At 39.3% G+C, this 23,430-nt stretch overlaps 1 protein-coding gene across 1 annotated transcript; it reads left to right on the forward strand.

Annotated features, from left to right (window-relative positions):
* Positions 1-864: 864 nt before the first annotated feature.
* Positions 865-17,238, forward strand: LOC140165986 (ankyrin repeat domain-containing protein 66-like). The gene is made up of 4 exons (XM_072189347.1): positions 865-1,176; positions 5,030-5,259; positions 5,931-6,159; positions 15,475-17,238. Exons 2-4 carry the CDS (start codon positions 5,121-5,123, stop codon positions 15,611-15,613), a joined length of 507 nt encoding a protein of 168 aa, XP_072045448.1. The 5' UTR covers positions 865-1,176; positions 5,030-5,120; the 3' UTR covers positions 15,614-17,238.
* Positions 17,239-23,430: the final 6,192 nt, after the last annotated feature.

Below are 23,430 nucleotides of genomic sequence, written 5' to 3' on the forward strand. Positions count from 1 at the left end.
GACCCCCCTACATTTGGTATAAAAATTCTTTGACCCCCCAGTATATTCACCAGCCTCCATTCAGAAGAAAATGATAGCCCCTAGTAAATACAACAGAGCAAATGAACATTACAACATTGATTTCCTAAGGATTGAACAGAGCAACTGTAGCATCAAACCACTCTAATATTAATACCTATTTAAAAGCAACAGAGGTGTGAATTTCGGGGGGTGGTGGAAATCAACAAATGCATAAAATTGCTGCAAAAAGTGAAAATTTGCGTAATTTTAGCTAAAGGTGGAGGGGGGGCAAGAAAAATAGGCCTATTTGTGCTGTCACTGACCTAAAATTTGTAGTTCTTTGAGGGGGATGGGTATCTCTTCAACAGGAAAGGTCAACATTTTTTCAAATGACGGTCGGCATGTCCTCCCAGCTTCACACACAACATATCATTAGATATATAAAGTTTACTTCGAAGCTTTCGAGGACTGTTAAATGTCAAAATGATCAATTTGTAATATTTTGCCATAAATTTTGTATTATATTGCGAATAAAAAAAAAAAATCAAAATTATTTGACATCAGAAGTGCATTTCCCGTATTTAGAATGCAATTGGGTGTATTTGATATTATGATCACATGTCTCACAAAAAAAAATGCAAAGGTGGGCCTAGACTAGTAGTAGTACGGTATTCTGAATTTAAACACCTTTTTTTTCACTGCCACTTGACTTAAATCACGATGCTCAATTCACTCAGATTAGGCTAGGCCAGAAACCTTTTTTTTACTGTTGCTTTTTTGTTGTTTGTTTTGCCTGCCAGGCTCATTCCCCGGGTCTCATTCACTAGGTGGTCGGTCATTCATCAGCCTCATTTACTCGCGTTGGGTCACATTGTGTACACGCTGGCATGGTGACGGCCGACGGGCTGTGAATAATCCAATTAATTATCTCTCCAAAACAACAGTAATCACGATCACTGGAAGTATTAGGTCAACAAATCGTCCTGAAAACGCCATTTATGCATCTCAAAAGACACATTGCTTGGTTTCAAGTACTTCTATTATACATTATTTACGCTTTGTTTTATAACTATATGCCTGTGTCTGTGTTAATGATTCAAAATATGTAGGCGTATCATGGTGCAAGGCAGGGCTAGTACTAATAGTAATGACCACAGCAGTGCAGTGTGTAATTAGGTAAGCTTACAAAGTTACAATGTTAAGTCCCACGAGTCTCTACTTGTAAGAGTTCATACTTCTAGACATAGATGCCGGGCATAGACGTCGTTCACACCAGGGAAATTGCTTCTTTTGATCAGAAAAGATGAGAAAGATTTCTCATCTTCTCTGATTAAATGAAGTTGAAGATTAAAAATTAGATTATTTTGACTTGATTGACGTAGTCGCATGACATGTCTCTACAATTCATGTTCATTGTCTAATAAAGATTATGTGAAGCAAAAGATTGGCAAAATGAAGGAGAAAACTGGGTGTATAGGCCAATATGGACTTGGGATCAGAAATGAACGTGGAGACAGACTGGAGGAATTTTGTGAAGCTAATAACCTAGTCATTGGGAACACGTTATTTCAGCATCATCCACGGAGACTGTGGACTTGGATGAGCCCAGGAGACAGAACAAGAAACCAGATCGATTACATCATGGTCAGGAAGAGGTGGAGAACATCACTCCAAAATGTCAGGACACGACCAGGCGCTGACTGTGGTAGTGACCATCAGCTACTTGTAGCCAAAGTAAAACTAAAACTGAGAGCTAAGAAAGGCAATGCACCACCTACCAGGTATGATGTTGACAACATTCCCACTCAATATTCAGTAGATGTGAAGAACAGGTTTGACGAGTTACTGAAAGTTAATGAAGAGGAGCAGACCCCAAATGAATTGTGGGAAGACATGAAAGAAACAGTCCAGAGCACAGCAAAGAAGTACATCCCTAGAAAGATGAAAGCGGAAACAGCCGTGGATCTCTCAGCAGACCTTAAACCTAGCTGATGACAGGAAGAGAGCAAAGGCAGATGGAGGAAAGGAAGAATGGGCACGCTTAAACAAAGAGGTCTCCAAAAGTGTTAAGGAGGACAAAAGAAACTACATCGAAAGGAAATGTGTGGAAATGGAAAGATGTAAGGGTGACTCAAAAATAGCTTTTGGTATTGCCAAAGAACTTACCAAGAAGTGGACCCCCAGGATGGACGTTATAAATGATGAGAAAGGTAACACTCTTACCGAAAGTGTAGACATCAAAAGGCGATGGGTTCAGTATAGTTCCCAGCTGTTTGAGGCACAAGATGACATGGTGTATGTACAGTGTGAAACGAGTGAGGAAGAACCTCCACCATTGAGATCTGAAGTTGAGCTTGCCATGGAACAAATGAAAAATGCTAAGTCACCTGGCATTGATAATGTAGCTTCTGAGTTGTGGAAGGCAACTGGGAAAGAAGGATAGACCTAATGTATGCGTCTATGTGGTATCATCTGGAAAAAGAAGAAATGGCCGAGAGACTGGTGCAGGGCAGTATTTATTCCACTGCCAAAGAAGGGAAATTTGAAAGAGTGTGCCAATCACCGGACCATCAGCCTGATTTGTCATGCAAGTAAAGTGCTTCTGAAGATCATCATCAAGAGAATGAAGAACAAAATGGAGCAAGAAATAGCTGATGAGCAGGCAGGATTTACGTGAAGGAAGGGGTACTAGGGACCAAATTGTCAATATCAGGAATGTGATTGAGAAATGCAGAGAGCATAGACTTCCTCTTTACATGTGCTTCATAGATTACAGTAAAGCTTTTGACTGTGTTAGCCACCCTCAGATGTGGGAAACTATGCAAAAGATGGGTTTCCCAAGTCATCTTGTGGATCTGATCAGCTGCTTATATGAAGACCAAGAATCGGCAGTCAGAACAAGTAGTGGAGACACAGATTGGTTCAAGATTGGAAGAGGCTTACGACAGGGCTGTGTGCTATCACCAAACCTATTTAACATCTACTCTGAAGACATAATGAGAACAGCTTTGGAGGGGTTTGAAGGTGGAGTGAAGTTTGGCGGTACAAAATTACTAACCTGAGGTACGCCCGATGATACCACTCTTATTTGTAGCAGCAGAGTAGAGCTGATTGATCTTTTGCAGCGCATCAAAGAGGCCAGCGAAGAAAAACACCTTCTCCTGAACACAAAGAAGACAAAATAATGGTTGTAGACAGAGAGCGGAAAAGTGATGAGTTTGTGATAGATGGACAGCAGATTGAGGAGGTGAAGCAATTTGAATATCTGGGTTCAATGATTAACAACAGTGGTGACAGCACAACTGAAATCAAGAGAAGACTGGCTATTGCAAGGACAACTGTGCAGGGCATGTCAAGCATATGGAAAAGCAGAGGCCTATCCATTGACCTCAAGGTGCGCCTACTTCGTGCAACTGTGTTTTCAATTGCCACTTATGGATGCGAGTCTTGGGCTATGACCAAGAATGATAGGAAAAGAGTAGATGCTTTTGAGATGTGGTGTTACAGGAGGCTTCTACGAGTGACATGGAAAGACAGGAGAACAAATTCCTGGATCCTCGACAAGATTGGTACAAGTCTAACCATCAGAAGCGGCATAATGGAGAGAAAGCTGAAGTACTTTGGCCATATTGTCAGGAAACATGGAGGTGTAGAAAACAGATTTTGCAAGGGGCTATGGAAGGCAAGCGAGGAAGAGGGCGTCCACCAACATCTTGGACTAATGACGTGAAGCTGGTTTCTAACCAGGGAATGCAAGGTGCAACGCACTTGGCATCAGATCGAGTGAGATGGCGTACTCTTGTGAAGACCACAGCAGCGCTACACAGCGCCACCTGACACAGAGAGAGAGAGAAGCAAAAGAACTTCAATTTGATTTGCTGAAGATAAACTAATCAGCATCAAATGAAGGCATTCGCATCAGTGTAGTAGCATACATTAACAAATAGGACCTACAACTTTCATCAACATTAAAGGAGGATTTCGTGATCCTAGCATCCTCTTTTTATGACATTTTTCAGTAGATATCCACGAAAAAGCTTATTTCCAAAATTTCAGTTGATTCCGATTTTGCATGATTATGTGTATTACACTGCTCCATAGACAATGTGTTGTAATTTCGTTCTGGTGCACCAGAACGAAATTCAAATTTAGCGATATTTTTGCTAAACGAATTAATCTGCAAGAAATATTTGGTACATAAACATTATGTAGCCAGAGGTATCCAGTGGTGTAAAAATCTCAACTTTTTTGGGAAAAGTGGGGGATGAGGCTGTGGATCACGAAATGCCCCTTTAAAGTTGGAATTGTGATGTAAAGTTGATGACTTAGTATTCGATTTATCTTTAACTTAAAGCCATAACATTTCCATAAAAATAGATTAGTATTAATTTTCTTTTCCATAAAATGTTAGCTTTTACTGTGAGATATGTCCCCTTTTAATTTTGAGCTGAACAACTGGGGTAAAGCAAAGAAAATTGAAATTTACTACCAGCGCGCAGTGGAAAAAGTAAGGATTGGAAGAAAAATGGAATTGATAATATGACTTCTTGAAAAGAAGGTTGTATACCGGGTACTGCAATGTACAATCATTATGATATGATGGAATAAATAGCTTACCGTATTGAATATTAAAGGAGTATTTCATGATCCTATCATCCTTTTTTTATGACATTTTTCAGTAGATATCCACAAAAAAACCTTCTTCCCAATATATCAGTAGATTCTGATTTTACGTTTGCAAGTTATGCATGATTATGTGTATTGCACTGCTCCATATAAGCTACTGTGTTGAATTATGTTCTGGTATACCATAACGCAACTGCTTGTCCATGTAGAATATTAATTGTGCTGTGTTAACATGCATAGATTTTGCTCAACAAATATATACAAAGTATTCATGAGTAAAACCCATCCTCCACAGATGTGCTTAGATGTTTTATTACTTGCAAAATGTGAATGCATATTTGAGCAATTGATATTTAAAAAAATGTATACTTATTATAAATATTTTCATTAACAACATTTACAGTTATCAGTCAAACACACCAAAGAAGATGTAACTGCTCCTTGATGACCCAATCACCAGTGAATCCTAACACTACCAGAAGATTGGACACACCATGACAGAGGTACACGAGGCAGCTGCTAACGGAGACAGTACCCAGATAGAAACATTGATGAACACTGGTCGCTACGATGCTAATGCCAAAGACCAAGAATGGCATGAAAGGACACCTATGCATTGGGCTGCTTTAAAAGGTTAGTTGCTATATTTTGATCTGATATTGTCACGGAGGTATAAGTGCGTTAGTGTTATAGACCTGTCTGGAGAAGTCCTCTTTTGGTCTATACGCTAGCGCGCTCGCCTTTTAATCCCAGGGTTGTGGGTTCGAGTCCTGGCAGGACAGGAAGTGGCTCGAGGATATTTCTGTGAGGGGTTTGTGACAAAAATGGTGGCAGTGGTGGTCCCTGGTGTTTCTTAACACCAGGGAGATCCACCCATCGGAAAGGGTTAGGTGTTCACAAAAATGGCTGGCAAATGTAGCAAGGACGACCAGTTTAAACAGAGGAAGTAAGGTGCGAGGACGCGCCTTACAAGGAGGGGGAGCATGTCACAGAGGTATAAGTGCGTTAGTGTTATAGACCTGACGGGGAAGTCCTCTTTGGTCTATACGCTAGCGCTTGCCTCTTAATCCCAGGGTCGTGGGTTTGAGTCCCGGGCAGGACCGGAAGTGGCTAGAGGAGGCGCAGGATATTTCGGTGAGGGGTTTGTGACAATAGAACCAATGGACACTGACCATATACCCTCTAATTTTAGTCAAGATTCTGCAATTTTAGAAGCCCTTCTCTGATTGGATTGGGGGGAAAATGGTCTGTCTTACTAATTTCTAGTTTGAGAGTTATTTCAATAAATATATTCCATCTTTCAGGTCATGGTGAATCTATACGAACACTCTATGAGTATGGTGGAAGATTCGACTCCGAAACGGAGAGTGGTTGGACACCAATGCATTTTGCTGCAGAGATGGGTCGACTGCAAGCCATCAAAATCATGCATAAATTAGGAGCACCATTAGACAAACCAGACAACTCGGGTGACACACCGCAGAGATTGGCAGAGATTTATGGCCATAAGGAGTGTGCAGAATTCCTGGGAAAGTAAGTTGTGTGTGTAAAGCTTGGGGGATACTAGATAAGTGTGATGTATTACCGAATATTATATACCGCCCAAGACTACTTAGGACTGATTGACTGATTCGCCGTTCACCAGAAATAGTAAGTGCATAATATTTACGATATCCAACATTGGCGACGAGATAAAACCGTTTTAAAAGACTTTTGCGAAGGAATTTTGGTATTGGAAGGAAGCTTAAGTGTTATAGACAATAACAAACACCAGTGGAACTTTTGTGATCAAGGATAAGACGAATTTTGAACCATTCGAGTTTAGCGGTAAGCTTACCTTTTGCATTTCTTGAGCAGGCGACATTTTGCAACAGCGGCGTGTATCGCGGTAGTATTTGAACACTGACGAATTTTACAAACTTTACGGAATACGATTGTAGTAGTATTTGAACACTGACGAATTTTACTGAACTTTACGGAATACGATTGTAGTAGTATTTGAACACTGACGAATTTTACGAACTATACGGAATACTGTTACTTGTTTCTCTTGTCACGATGGCAAAACAAACACCTATTTTTCATGAGTTTGATGCACAAGACGCGATGTGGAGTGTTACTTGGATCAATTACAACAATATTTCATTGCGATGGACATTGAAGACAATGATGAAAATGCAAATAAAAGAAGAGCAATCCTTCTCTCCAGTGTGGGTACAGATGTGTACCAAACTTTACGGGATCTGAGTTACCCGCAGCAACCAAGTGGTAAGACTTACAAACAACTTACAGACATGATGAAAAATCATTACAGACCACAGAGGTTAGTTGTGGCTGAGAGATTTCGATTTCATTCAACCAAACAGGCAAGTGGTCAGTCAATCACTGATTATTCTACGCAGTTGTTCAAGAAGATGGCAGCGTTTTGCGAATTTGTGGGGGATCAGCTAGAACAAAATTTACGAGACAGATTTATTTGTGGTTTGCAATCAGAGAATACACAACGGAAGCTACTATCCCGTAATTACACATTTAAAGAAGCGGTTGACATGGCTCTGGCGGAAGAGGCAGCACTGAAGGATGTACGAGATATGAGTGCCCGGGGACAGGGTTCAGTCAACAAAATTGGTAAGGGAAACCAATATCATAATAATAGATACAAGAAACGTGATCAACAACAGCAGACATGGCAGAGTAAACCAAACACGAGTGGTAACCGTCATGACCGTAAGCGCTGTGATAGATGTGGATTGAATAATCATACGAGAGATCAATGCAAATTCAAGGCGTACACTTGCTACAATTGCACGAAATGGGTCATTTGAAATCAGAATGTAAAGCTCCGAGAAGGAGGAAGCAACCAGCAAGTAATTATGTTGATGAAGATGAAGATCGTGGCGATGATGAATATTATGGTACCTTAGGGGATTCTACTTTTATGATTGAAGGTGATGACGATGTGCGAGATGGAGATGGAATTAATTACTCCAAACCGGCAGTGATGGTTCAAGTTTACGTTCAAGGTATACCGTTGAATATGGAGGTAGATACTGGAGCATCATCATCAATGATAAGCTACAAGGTCTTTGAAAAACATTTCAAACATTTGCAATTGGGGCCAGTAGAACGTCCTTTACATGCATATTCTGGCACACCGTTGAATCTTGCAGGACAGATTGTAGTTGATGTTAAATATGATGGTCAGACAGCACAGTCGTTACCTCTCGTAGTCGTATATGCTGACAGATATGCACCCCCATTGTTTGGTAGAGATTGGTTGGCAGTCATCAGACTTGATTGGCCAAGTTTGTTTCCAGAAGCAGGACTATACAGCATCAGTCATTCATCAATGGACAAGTTGAAAGGAAAGTACAGTGAGATATTTCAGTCGGGTCTAGGCAACGGTGAGCGGAGTGAAGGCGACGCTTCACGTCAAGGAGAATGCAGTTCCTATTTTTCACAAGGCTCGCTCTGTACCTTTTGCACTACGTCCAGCTGTTGACAAAGAGTTACAACGAATGCAAGGCGAAGGCATTATTTTTCCGGTAGATTTCAGCGAATGGGCTACACCACTAGTTTGTGTACGAAGGCTGACGGAAATGTGCGATTGTCTTGGAGACTACAAGGTTTCAGTCAACAAATCCATCCACACCGATGAATTTCCAATGCCAACACCTGAGGAGGTTTTCAGCAAGATGGCAGGAGGTCAGAAGTTCTCACAGATTGATCTGAAGTGTGCATATCAACAAATGTTATTGGATGACAAATCACAAGAACTTGTTACGATAAATACGCAGAGAGGCCTATTTACGCTACACACGATTACCGTTTGGAATTTCTTCAAGTCCAGCGATTTGTAGCGCTTCATTGAGCAAGTGCTTGCAGATCTTGATTACACCTGTGCCATAATGGATGATGTGCTAGTGTCTGGCAAAGGCGACACAGAACATCTTCGCATAGCGTGGAAAAAAGTGTTCCAGCGATTTCAGAAGTACGGTCTGCGAGTCAAACCGGAGAAGTGTGTGTTCATGGGAGACAGAGTAGAGTACATGGGTAGGAGGATATCTGCGAAAGGCATTCAAGCGACTGATGAGAAGATCAAAGCCATCAAGGAGGCACCAGTACCGCAGAATATAACAGAGCTAAGATCGTTCTTAGGCATGGTGAATTTCAAAGCGCAGTTTGTTCCTCATCTATCGACTGTAGTTTATCCACTGAATGAGCTACTTGGCAACAAACCGTGGGAGTGGACAGAAGCTTGTACAACGGCATTCAACACAGTGAAAAAACGCTCTCATCAGATAAGTTGCTTGTACATTACGATACCAAGTTACCATTGGAACTAGCAGCAGATGCTTCACCATACGGTCTAGGTGCAGTAATTATGCATGTATTTGACGACGGTTCACGACGAACAATTGCTTATGCATCAAGGAGTCTCAACAAGCACGAGAAAGGTTATGCACAGCTGGATAAGGAAGCACTGGCAATGATGTTTGGATTGAAGCGGTTCCACAAGTATCTGTATGGAAGATTCTTCACAATCTTGACGGATCACAAGCCTTTGGAGCGGATATTAGGACCGAAGAATGCCATACCAACGCTTGCTGCACAACGTCTACAGAGATGGGCAATCACTCTATCAGCATTCAACTATGATCTCAAGTTCATTCCATCTAAGCAGAATGCATTAGCCGATGCATTATCACGTCTACCTTTGCCTTTTGTGGATGAAGAGACCGGCGCCATCTTCAAGGTGGAGGATAAGTTATTGGACAGTTTGCCCATCACTAGTAAGCTGATTAAACAGGCAACACAAACAGATCCAGTATTGTCTAGGGTATTGAATTTACCAGAACCGGTTGGCCAGCAGAAGTTGAAGATTTACGATACAAACCATATTTCCCCCGCGGGTACGGGTGATCGGTCGAACAGGACTGTATTCTGTGGGGATTGAGGGTAATCGTTCCTGTGAAATATCAGAAAGATATCTTGGAGGAGTTACATGTTGCACACCCAGGAATGGTCAGAATGAAAGAAATGGCTCGTAGTTACGTATGGTGGCCTAACATGGATCAGGAAATTGAACAAACAGTTCGACAATGTACAAGTTGTCAGCAAACCAAGAATAGACCAGCTCCCGCCCCATTGACACCTTGGATGTGGCCCGGATCTCCATGGCAACGAGTGCATATTGACTATGCCGAGAAAGATGGTCGTCATTTCTTGGTTATCATAGACGCCTATTCAAAGTGGCCAGAAATCATCCTGATGAAAAACAACACATCAGCAAGCTCAACGATTAAAGTGCTTAAAGATTTGTTCAGCAGATATGGATTTCCGCTACAAATAGTCAGCGACAATGGTCCACAGTTCGAAGTGAGGAGTTTCAGCATTTTCTGAAAGTTCATGGTGTGAAGAGTGTTAGAGTAGCGCCATATCAGCCGTCAAGTAATGGTGCTGCAGAGCGTATGGTGCAGTCTTTCAAGAGGAGTCTAAGTTCATCTAAGGATAGTAACCAAAGTTTGCAACAAAGGCTAGATAACTTCTTGATGATCTACCGAGAGACAAAGCATGCAACCACTGGTAGCACACCAGCCAGTTTATTTCTGGGCAGAGAGATTCGCACACGTTTGTCATTAGTACGGCCCAATTTACAAGATGCAGTGACAAATAAGCAGAGTGCACAGAAATCAGCACATGATGTCGGTACCAAATACAGAGAGTTCTTCCCTGGAGATTCTGTTGTGGTCAAAGATCTTCGCAAAGAGGAAACTTGGTGGCCTGGTATCGTGGCAGAGCGTACAGCGCCTAAGTCGTACATTGTGACGCTTACGGATGGAAGAGTATGGAAACGACATGTAGATCACTTACGGCGTGGAGAGGTGATGCCATCACGACAAACTACTCAAAGCAATTTGCTACCAGCTACAGAGAGTGATTTGCCAATAACGCCATTTCAAGGATCAGCTCCAAGTGAATGGACTGTCAGAGAAACAAGTCCAAATCTTCCGTCCCCAAGTGAAAGCACTAGTGACAAGACACCGGTAGATGTAAATGTTCCAAGTCTAGCGATAGTATCTCGCGGAACTGTTCCGGAAGCAGCAGCTCAAAGAAATGCACGGTCAAGTCCATCATCGGTGACACGTCGCTCGCAGAGGAATACACGGCCTCCGCGGAGACTAATTGAAGAGCTGTAACAATGTCACAGAAGAATTATGTATATACGTTTTAAAAGTTCAACTGTTTGGAGTTATGCACGTTAAAAGTTCAACTGTTTGGAGTTATGCACGTTTTTTCAAGTTAAGACATTAAGAAGTTTTACGCAGTTGTATTCATAATTTTGGAAAGATAAGGAGGAAGGAGATGTGATGTATTACCGAATATTATATACCGCCCAAGACTACTTAGGACTGATTGACTGATTCGCCGTTCACCAGAAATAGTAAGTGCATAATATTTACGATATCCAACAATAAGTAAGTTATTTTAGGAGAGGGGAGGTATCAAAAAGTATAGCTACTGGTATCTGCAGGGAAGCAAACAGAAAGTTATCACAATAAACTGAAATTACTCCAGAGCTAGGGTCTATCATATGATACACAATCTAATTAACGATGGACTTAGTTGTGGGAGGATGTTTTTGACCCGGTCAACTGCCTTTTACAGTGACGTAGCGCGAGTCGTCTGATGGGGGCACGTACCGACCATGATTGGGTCATTGGGGGATCCGGGCCTGATTGGGGGGCACAATCTTACGGGATTTTCTCAATTTTCCAAATGATTGGGGACATGTGCCTCCCCTTCTCATATGACGCTATGCCATTGGCCTTCATCTCATAATATAATTTGTGTCAATTTTGATTTTGTTTTTTCTAATTACTTATTGTATCATGATTAATCAAACCTTGTTAAAAAGGGCTAGTAAAGAGGAACCTGTTAACACCACTGAAAAACATACTAATGCACCTTTTACAAAACATCCATGGAAAGCAAATAAACATCGCTAAGTGAGTAAATCACATCGGTGAGAATTGTGTGTGGAAACATTTAAGCATGCACATTACATAATAGTTATTTCATTATAGTTACTTCATTAGTCTGATGAGTAGTAGGACCTGTTTTTTCTTAGTAACCAGACTATACTCAGACTCTGATCACTCAAGATTTCATAATTAATCTTTCTTGCACCATTATATAGATCGAGATAAACTAGTTAGTTATCAGAGTCTGAGTAGATAGTCTGGCAATTAAGAAAAAACAGGTCCCACTCATCAACCTATTATTTCATTGGTTTTACATTATTCACTGTGTACATTGTACTATGTATCCAAAAAGTGAGAATAATATTTTAACATTTTTTTGTTTGTTCCAAACAATATTATCCCATGGTCATCTTTCTGAATACTTGTTACCATGTCTGCCAAAATAATCTAAGCATAAACTTACTCAATCATAATTGTTTCAGTAGTGGGAATATAAAACAGTTTGGAATAAAAAGATCTGTTGTAATGTTATTCTGACCCCATAACCCCTGTGAAATAATGCTGTACATAAATCAATAAACAAACAGGTTGGAATGTTTCATACCTGTGCCCTCTATTCGTACTTCACTTCAGCTGATGCCGGTACAGGGTTCGGACCTGGCGACATCGCTCATCTGAGCGTACAAGGAGTGCTCAACTTGTCACTTTTTTAGTTCTCCAACGTACCTCACTTATCGTCGACCCCTACAGGCAACATATATGGTGCTGTTTATCAACTATGATATTGTTTGAGGATATAATCACACATAAATGCTTGTGATGAATTTAAGTCGCATAATTTTTTTAAAATTTCACACCCATTCTGAAATATGATAATTCTGAAAGTTGTTGTTTATGCTCCGTGTGACTTAGGGAATTCCATCGACTCTCAAATCAACAGCCAACTTATATTTAGCACATTGCAAGCACCCTGATTTATCTCCAAATTTGTCTATATGACCCTTTTGGGACTAAATGGGTTGTTCCCGTTATTTCAACTGCTCAGTGCCAGAAGTGGGTAAGTGCAATAGCTGCCATGTGTAGATGTCATGTGTAGTACAATATATACTGTGTGTAAATTGCCAAATGTTCACAGGGCAGCTATTGCACTTGCCCACTTCTGGCTCTGAGCAGTTGATTTGTACAATCTGCTTGATGCATGTTGTTATAGTGATAAAAAAATTGTCACATCATTTCATCATGTGACAGTGTTACATTTCAGTGTTATACATGTAGGTATATACATAGATATCATTCATTTAGAATTTTCTAGTAAACAACATAAAAAACATGCTCGTGCCATCTTTTTCATTTAGAGTTTTCATTGAAATGCAGTCAATTCAGCTAGCTATAGAGAGACTGTGTTAGATGTGGTCTTTGAGGGTTCATAAAATAATGTCCAAGTAATGTTTACAAGTAGCAATCTATTCTTTATACATGTACTTGTAGAATATTTTCATTTGTATCATTTCTGAATGGATGCATGCTGTGGGTGTAATTAGAGTCTTTTGTGATTAATATATCGTCATGAATTCAGCAGACGGGTGAATCCGGATTAGGCTTTTGGTAAATTCATATTTACGCATGCATTATTTTTGAATTAGAGAACTAGGGATCAATGCTATACCTATAGAGGGCAGTATATCGATTTTTTAATGGTTACCGTAGTTGACTGTACTGTGATATACCGTCAGCTAACCCCATATGCCGCCCTCTTTTGATTACTTATTATGCTGTTATCATTTGATCTTCGTTTAAAAATTGATATGCTGCCCTCTATTATGTACAGCATTGATCCCTTGTTCTCTAATTCAAAAGTAATGCATGCGTAAAATGAATTTACCAAAAGCCGAATCCGGATTCGGCTGTCTGCCGAATTCATAACGATATGTACCAATGGAAAGACCATTCAAAATGTGGCAAGAAATGTGCTATTCTGTTTGCACACTACCCCTGTGGAAGATTTTGGAAACATGTTCCACAGAGGGCGTATGAATTTCAAATAGAATTAGCACATTAGGCAGCTCCATTTGAAACTCACCCTCCCTCTGTGGAAGATTCAGGTTGAATCTTTCTCTGAGGGTGTATGAATTTCAAATGGAGCTGCCTTATGTGCTAATTCCATTTCAAATACTTGTACAATGTTTATCCAGCAAGTTTTCCCTTGATATAACCAAGCATTTTAAACATGTTCTGGCAACCTTTTCCAAATACTTTTTCGAAAAAAGTTTGGTGCTTACCGGAGTCCATAAGTTATCATTCCCAAAGATCATGGAGTGCTACCAATTGGAACAACTAAATAAAAGTATATCATTCATTACGTTATCTGTTAACTGGTTTTGAACAATATTTTCTTTTAATTGTATACCTTAAAGATTTGCCTAATGGCGCACTTGGGCTCCTTTGCCTTGCAGTAAATTTTGTGCGCAAATATAGAGCTCCCTCCTAAGCTTTGCTCCAAAGTCGACCTATTTTCCATCCAAATGAAAGAAAAAATGAAAAACCATGCCATACCCTCTGACACTATAGTAAATACCAGCTCGCCTCGGTTAGTGGACTTTAGCGGTTGGTGGGTGGGGTAGACCAATATCTGTGGGTAGACAGTGATCTTTACTGCATAGTGGTCCTACTTGTTGGTGGATATGTAGCTTGCCTAGTGATACTTAGACTATGCCATAGTCGATTTTTTTTAAATAAAAATGTTATTAATCATGATGAACGCATTCAGTTGAACTCGAAATTATACTGATATTTAGTAGGCCTACATCAAAATACTAGTATAAAATGGTTATGAAAAAGTTTAGGCTATATAATTATATTTGTGACAGTAAAAGTAAAGTATAGGCCCTACGTGAAGCTTATATTATTGAATGCAACATATCATAATGGCATAATTATAACTGTGATTATAATGACACTTCAATACTGAACAATTCTAATTTTAGAATCTGCCAGTTTATTATCGACTATGGACTTTCACTTTTAAGCAGAACTTTACCCCGCGACTCACACACTGTCAATCATACTTGTTTATCAATAAAATCTAACCACAAGACTAAGCATGGTGGTACAATATGCGCTAGATGCATACGTTCATCCACCAGCACAAAAGCGCCGCATTCCCTAGATAGTTGTGTACCATGTATAGTTATAATGGTACCAGTACGCGTCGGGAGGATTTAAACAATAACGAGGTCTGGGCGACCAATCACAAGCCAGATTCATTTTTAAAGATGCATTACATCATCACCAATTTTAGTTAGGCCAGAAATTGGCCTAACTCTCAAGGCAAAGTCAGTAGTCCACTTGGGAAGCTAACAAACAGAGGGCGTCACGGTGACTGAAAAGATCAGTTGTGAAAATCTATCAATTGTGCACTCATTAATTAAATCAGAGTTTTAAGCTTAAATGTAATAGCCAGAGTAGGGCACAATTGGCAAGTGGACTACGGAGAAGTCTAAGTGATACTAGGAGTCGAGTGGTATTAATTTTCAGAATGGTCTAACCAGGCAGCGATTGGCCTTACATTTTCTTTACTAGTCACTTGCTTGGATTTATTTTACTCAGTGATCACTGGATCTTCTAAGGTACTGCGAGGGCTCTGATCAAGAGCTACTCCCTCCTCTGAAATCCCAACAAGAATTAAGGTTCTGTGCCCTTATTTGCTGGTGGGAATTTTATGGGTGAGGGCACTTTTAGGTTGTGCCTAAAATTCCACTTATGTCAAGTGAGCCCATAGCGCCATTAGGCGAATCTTTACAGTACTAGGTATACCATTTCAATCCATGCTTTTTTATGACTTTTATTTGAATTTTATTTGCAGTGCATCTCGAGAGTACAATGAACAGAAATCCAGGGAAGCAGCGAGAAAAGCAGCAGAAAAATTTATCGGCAAACTTGGTCAAAGAAGTTTACTGTCACCGAAGGGAATGCGAAAGGGAGCTAAGTCATCAGGGAAGTGAATGGTGCAAAGGGCATCACCAAAGGACAAAACATGCTCATGGTTTGAATAAATTGCATTTATTACTTGGCGAATGCAAAAGTGAACAAGTCATCAGGGAAGTGAATGGTGTAAAGTAAAGCCAAGAATTTTCTGCTTTACAAATGCTAAATTCCGCTTTTCTCCGCTTTGTAATTTTAGCACATTTCGGACATAATAAACTTTCACAAGAATCTTGTGACGATCATTGCGATTTGCAAAGTTGGGATGGGTGATTGGGTATCATGGCTGCAATGGGAGGTAGGACAGGCGTTATGCAGTAAATCTGTGACGGATTTTACTTTATTTTGATGAATTTTGAAGACCCATTTCATTTTTCTAGGTCATTTTTGCTTATATTTTTTTTATTTTTTTCTCAGAAATGCGTTTTCCGCTTTACCTCCGAATTCCGCGATAAAATTCTTGGCTTTATAGTGTAAAGGGCATCACCAAAGGACAAAACATGCTCATGGTTTGAATAAATTGCATTTATCACTTTGTGTTGTCAAATTTTACTTTGATCCCCTGTGGCAATTTTACCACCATTTGTTACTTGGGACTTATTACATGTACCAATATCCAGGACCAATAAAGACAAGGTGCAATTATCTTGTATTGACATGTCTACCATCAAAGAAAGAGGAAAAGTCTCCATGATTTGAATGGAATTCTAGCAACACTTTGCTTTTGTCAAATACTACACTTATCTTCTGTGAGAAATTTTACCACCATTTGGATTATTGGATACTAAGACTATACTTTGATCAGCTCGTAATCGGCGGGAATTTTAACATCGCGGATTAATATCAATATATTTTATTTAGAGAGTTGTCTTGTCACACCTCGCCAGAAAAATCACAATTTATTAATTCAAGTCCTATACTTGTCTACTTTCTTTAACATGCACATTGTAGATCTTCCAGATGAACAATATCACTCTTAACGTAGATCTACTTTTTCGGCGTAGTGGTAAAAGCCTAACAATTCCCGCCGATTACGAGCTGATCAAAGTATAGATTCAATTCTTTTGGTCCGGCTAACAATCACGGGAAGAGGAAAAGCCTAGAAAAATAAGAATGTTTTATTGTTTTGGTATTGAGGACACTGTGCCCAGATGTCGGATCAACTAGAATTGAAGTATCACCGCAGAGTCGAAGTTTTTATGAGTCTCAAGTTTGCATAAATATTATTCAAGTAATGTAAATTTCCATGTTGACAATTTTTATAACAAACAAATTTCAACCAAATGAGTTTAGCTTTACACTGAACATTAATTACAATGTATGTGGGCCACGACTTTTTATTATCGTGTTTCTCATTCCATTTTGTAACTCTAAAATCCTAAGAGTGACCAAGTAGATCTTAATGGGTTCAAGAAATATTTCATAACTTTTTATGCAACCGATTTCCATTGCACAGCTCACACCTTGTGCAGAAATCACCCCGCATACAGCCATAGCTGCTGCGCTTCACTCGCCCGTCAGAGCCTGGCCTTGCACTCGCCACCAGCCGGGTCGAAACACGCATAGAAAATCCCGAACAAGCATGAACCCAAATCCATCTACTTGATCTTCCTATCAAAATGGGGACATGGCCGAAATCACTCATGTGAGAACAATATCCAGTTTACGAATTGCAGACAACAATAATCATTAATTAAAAGCCTAATCATGGGGAGGTTTTCCATGATATGGTACACGATACAGAGACGGCAATGGTGACGGGAAAATGGTTAAATGTCTACAGCCATCTAGCTAGCAAGACATCGGTCCATTTGTCAATTTAAAGCCCCCGGGGAAAAGGTAAGGACATCTTTAAAATTTGGAAGTGATTCAAATCACTAGACTTTCCAGAACAGCATTTAGAAACTTGAACTTTGACTTTTGATAACTTCATAAAAAAACGGAATCCAAAACGGTAGCCTAACAAAAAAATACCTGCCTAGAAGTCAAAACTTTTACTGGCCTATCTTTCTGCTGAGTTCAGCGCAGTTTAAATGCCGTCTTCCGCATACTCAAAAATAGACAGTTTAAATCTCGACGCTAGTTAGGCCATGTCACTATCCCAGTTTGTGCAGATTTCAGCGCATTATAAACGCTGTCCTCTGCAACACTAAGGTCCGGTGTTTTAACCATCACTAGAATAAAAAGGACTGGGAGAAATTCCTAAGGATAAAAAACAAACAGCCCATGTCACCGTCCATCTCTGACTCTTGAACCATCAGCCTGAATTAGCAGATTTCAATCACAGTCGACTTCCAATGCAGTTCCAAAGCTTGTTGATAAATTCATGTAAAAAAACATTTGTACAAAACGAATAGCCGTGAAAACAATTGGGCATTTACGCCCCTGTACAAAGACTACATACCTGTTTGATTTACATTTTAAAACCAAAATTCAAGTCTGAAAACACAAAATAGGGCCTAAATAGCGAGAGCAAAGATCCGACGCGGCTTTGCTCCGTGAAAGCTTAAAAACGACTCTTCAAAATTTGTGCACAACAACTTGCGCTACCACCAACTCGCGCTTCTGATTGGATGGGCTTGTCTCCAGCTGCGCTAAGGGGATAAAGGCGCATGCGCACAGCAGCATGCACGCAGATCGTGTCTTAGACATTCAAACTTTGTACAGAAACAAAGTTAACGTAGGTGCGTAACAGCCGGCTGTTTTCACGGCCATGTTTCTGTACAGACATGTTACTGTTAGGATTTTGGACGCTTTTTTTTCTAAATTATTAGAGAACTGTGTTGGATGGCCTCTGTAATTAAATCTGCTAAATTCAGGCAGATGGTTTAAGAGTCAGCGATGGATGGTGATAAAGAAATATATAAAGGTAAATATATGCTTATGCCAATTTTGCTCCCAATTGATATTTTTGAACCTTATCATTTTATTTCGTTCCAATGACCGGTCAGAATGGGAAACTTTGAAAATTCATAATTCGAAAAGTTTTTGACCGATTTTGACCATTTAACCACCAAAATACTTCTATTTATGAGTTCTATCCAGAAAACAATCTTTTGTAGCAATATGGGCAACATGAAATTTTGATGGTTATCCCTAATAAAAGGACCGGGAGAAAAAAAAACGCCTTGTCACCATCCATCGCTGACTCCTAAACCATCTGCCTGAATTTAGCAGATTTAATTACAGAGGCCATCCAACACAGTTCTCTAATAATTTAGAAAAAAAAGCGTCCAAAATCCTAACAGTAACATCTCTGTACAGAAACATGGCCGTGAAAACAGCCGGCTGTTACGCACCTACATTAAATTTTTGACCGATTTTGACCATTTAACCACCAAAATACTTCTATTTATGAGTTCTATCCAGAAAACAATCTTTTGTAGCAATATGGGCAACATGAAATTTTGATGGTTATCCCTAAGAAAAGGACCCATTCTGAAAAAAAAACCCTTGTCCAACGAAATAAAATGACAAGGTCCAAAAATATCAATTGGGAGCAAAATTGGCATAAGCATATATTTACCTTTTGTACAGAAACAAAGTTAATGTAGGTGCGTAACAGCCGGCTGTTTTCACGGCCATGTTTCTGTACAGAGATGTTACTGTTAGGATTTTGGACGCTTTTTTCTAAATTATTAGAGAACTGTGTTGGATGGCCTCTGTAATTAAATCTGCTAAATTCAGGCAGATGGTTTAAGAGTCAGCGATGGATGGTGACAAGGGTTTTTTTTTTTCTCCCGGTCCTTATCTAGTGATGGCCGCACACCGGACCTTAGGTTGCAGAGGACAGCGTGTTTATGCGCTGATAAATCTGCACCAACTGGATTGGTGACATGGCCTAACTAGCGTCAAGATTGAAACTGGCTATGTCGAGTATGCAGAAGACGGCGTTTACTGCGCTGAACTCTGCAGAAAGATAGGCCAGTAAAATTCTTGATTTCTAGGCAGGTAATTATTTTGTTAGGTTACTGTTTTGGATTCCCTTTTTTTATTATGAAACTTTATCCAAAGTCAAAGGTCAAGTTTCTAAATTCTGTTTTGGAAAAGTCTATTCATTTGAATCACTTCGAAATTTACAGATGTCCTTACCCTTTTTCCCGGGGGCTTGTAAACTGTCAAACAGATCAATGTCTTACTAGCTAGATGGCTGTAGACATTGGCCGTTTTCCCGTCACCTCGCCGTCTCTGTATCTTTTACCAATTACGGAAACCTCCCCATGATTTAGGCGTAAATGAAGTTTTTTTTCTTGTGGTTGCCCCAGACATTTTAGAAATCAGATTAAGGGATTTTTACCCTTAGTTAAACTGATTTAATTTAGGAATAGGCAAAAGGAGAGACAACAAAATAATCCTGTTGAGGTTGGTTTGCAGCTCGAGTGCCGAGTAATTTTGGTTAATTTTGATGGACAGGCTGCATCACTTTTTCTACTTGTCTCCTTTATTATTTGCGACGGTGAACCTGGTAAAAAATGTTTATTTAGGTATGTATAGCCCTGCTTGTTTTACACATGTGGACCAATTTGTAGTGTCACACATTGCGTTCAGTCACAATGGCTAATTGTGTAAGAAAAGAAGCTGTTTTAAAAGTTGCATCTGAGTCCACAGCAGTCAGTTTTTCTTTAGCAAACACATGAATAGACCTGGCCTACTGTATTGTTTGAGAGTTGACTTCTATGGACTCAAGATGCAACTTTTAACACCAAGTAAGATTTGATCTTTCTCTAGAGAAGTCCTTTTCAGAGGGCTGAGCATTAGGAACTCTAGCGAAAGCTCTGAAGATGGCACTCGCTAGAGTTCTGAAAGCTCAGCCCTCTGAAAAGGACTTCTCTAGGGAAAGATCAAATCTTACTCATGTTTACCGACCAAGTAATTTCAAAACTTTTAACACTGTTTAAAATGGTCTCTTTGTTTATATAATGAGCCATATGACGCTACAATTTGGTCCATGTGTTATATAAGGCTACCATACCGTTTTACATGTTTGCAATTCGTCAAATATTTTTTGATTTATTTTAAAAAGTTAAGGGGGAGGGGAAAAAAACGTATCAGTTGTGGACCTTACATGTATTTACCACTATCTCAAACTGAGAAAAATGGATATATCATTTTTTACACCCGAACTCATGAATTCCATCCAGTATCATGTACAATGAAATTTCATGGCAAACAAATAAACAACATTGTATGACAACTCTTGTTATTAGCATGTTTCTTTTATTTGTTCTTTGATTGCTAAAGACCAATAGTTAAAAATTAGGCTATTTCAGTTGAAATCCACACACCCATGGAAGACATGACCTTGATCTCCTACACAGGGGGTATAGATTTCAATTGGAGTCACCCATTCAGGTAACCCAATTTGATATTCTTACTCCCTGTGTGGGAAATTAAGGTCACATCTTCCACAGGGGGTGTATGGATTTCAACTTGAATTACCCATTACTCTGCTCCCATTATCATTCCCGCGCACTGATCAATACCCTGAAAACATCCTTGCTCACCATATAAGCAATAAAAATGCAAGAAACTAAGGATTTTATTTCAGTAATCAGTATCTAGTTACACACCATAGTCCACATCATCATAATTACTGAATAATAATAATATTCCATGGAATAGACCTTTTCAATCAAAGTTTTCTGAAGACAGCTGCCATTTGTTTTTGATGACTCAGTTTAAAATTTTGGGTCATCATCGCTAACACTAACGCAACTATTTAGCCTGAAAACGAATCTGCATGAAAGACACAATCAAGTATGGGGTATGTCTTGTGAAAGAGATTTAAGTTAACTGGAATTTGTCCAAATTTATAGTGCCAGAAAACGATAAACATTTGCACTTTTCTTTCCATTACGGTCATATTGTGAAGTGCCAAATAGCGGAGGTGTTAGTTCAATAAGTTACACTATTGAATGTCTTGCAGGAAATGTTTCAGTTTTCTTTGTAATAGGTAAAGGGCTCGGGTAGCAACGTTTGCACAGTATTAATTTAATAATTTGCCATAAAATTTGCATTATATCGCCAATTTTAGAAGGATATTTTTCGTATTCAGAATACAATTCGATATGTCTGATATGCTCTTACGTCCCACAAAAAATACTGTGCAAAAGTTACTATCCGAGCCCTTAACAGAAAATATTTTTGGTAAATTTACTAAGCTCAGTTTTAATCAAATAATAATTGTAAAGCATTTTCTTTTGCATTATCACACAAGTCTTTACATTTTTGTATCACCAGACATGAAACATTAAATGTTAACTCTATTAACCCATGAGAACTACCTGCCGATTGGCCAAAAAGAAGTTTCCATTATCAATTGGGCCAATCAGCAACATTGTTAGAATAATTTCACCACACAAAAAATTGGGGTGAATTATTTGCAAAGCTCCATTCTGATTGGTGATTAAAGTGAAGATATCATGTAATTGACCAATCAGAGGCAATGACAGATCGGCAGGTAGTGCTCAGGGGGTTAAAACATTTTCTTTCAATTACAATCCATATTTATCAAATGCAGTTCAATCACATGCTTCACAATTTCTTAAACAAATTTGTAAATATTTGCTTCTTTCAATGTTGCATGATAAGCTTTCAGCTTCCACTCATGATAAAAACACAATAGACAATGTTTAGGCTTTAAAGGTGAGAAATTTCAAACATGCACCAAAACAGAAATATCTTCTCAGGCCTTGCCGTTTGAGGCGAACGATCGCTCTCGCTCGCCACCGCTCGCCCAAACTCAATTTCTAGCGAGCGATTTTACACTTGCCATAGACACTAAATATCGCTTGCTGCGAATCACCATTTTACCCAATTTGCATTCAAGTTTCAGCACTTCATATTATTTATTCATTCGGTATATTGCAATGAATTAGCCTTAATTCCTGAAAACGAAAGAGAGGTTATTCCTCGTAAGTATTTCATATTGGTATGAATGATCTTTCAGACTTAGAGAGAGTGATTCGACCACTACATAATACTAGAGAGTGATTCAACCACTTGCCTAGCATCATCATTCATGCTAGCGAGCGATTGACCACTCAAGGCCTGTCTTCTCAAACAGGATTCCAGTTACAGGCAGACTTAACGTGTTGGAAATCAAAATTTCACCTTGCGTCTTGCTTCATTTCATGATTTTTTTGACCAAGACAAATAAGATTTTAACAATTCAATTGTTTCACAAAATTTTCAACTCACTTTCAGCACGCAAAGTCCAACTAACTTAAAATTTCCACGAGTGACACACACCAAAAGGTCAAGTCTATCTCAACTTTACAAGATGATTTCTGATGAACAGTGTGTCACACATTGAAAATTCAAGGTTAGTTGGATATTGTGTGCTGAAAGTCAGTTTAAAACTTTATGGAATAGAGGTTATCCACTTTACTCATGCGTGACTTCTAACAAAAGGCACTGGTTCCCGTAGTATTCCTCATTCAAACTAATTCAATGCACGACCTCGGAGTTACCTGCATAACTTTGGCGGGCTATTTTGAAATAGTCATGGTTGCACATGCAGGTACTTCTTTTGAAAGTCCTAAACAAGGTATAGGAGTCGCTGGTAGGATATGCAGCTTATAGAACGCGGATAACCTCTATTACTTGTTACCAGCATGTATGAACTTACATTCGAGAATTCAATTCTTAACTAAACATGAAAAATTACACAAACAAAAGGCAAACTTGTCACTTAGGCAACAAAAAAAAAAAAAAAAACCCTGTTCTATGGGAAGACTGACCTTTAAAGTAGGGTCGGTCAGTTAGGCATTTTTTTCTGGAGGGTAAAATTACCCTAAAATATTACCATAATCTGAAGAAAAAAAAAACCCAACTT

Source organism: Amphiura filiformis, chromosome 12 (assembly GCF_039555335.1).
Source record: "Amphiura filiformis chromosome 12, Afil_fr2py, whole genome shotgun sequence".
In the NCBI taxonomy this organism is placed as follows: Eukaryota; Metazoa; Echinodermata; class Ophiuroidea; order Amphilepidida; family Amphiuridae; genus Amphiura; species Amphiura filiformis.

Excerpts from the sequence above, each read along its gene's own strand:
- LOC140165986 (XM_072189347.1), top strand. The coding sequence starts at position 5,121 with ATGACAGAGGTACACGAGGCAGCTGCTAACGGAGACAGTACCCAGATA. Across the intron at positions 5,260-5,930 it reads GCATTGGGCTGCTTTAAAAG|GTCATGGTGAATCTATACGA; the intron begins GTTAGTTGCTAT and ends TCCATCTTTCAG. Across the intron at positions 6,160-15,474 it reads TGTGCAGAATTCCTGGGAAA|TGCATCTCGAGAGTACAATG; the intron begins GTAAGTTGTGTG and ends TTTTATTTGCAG.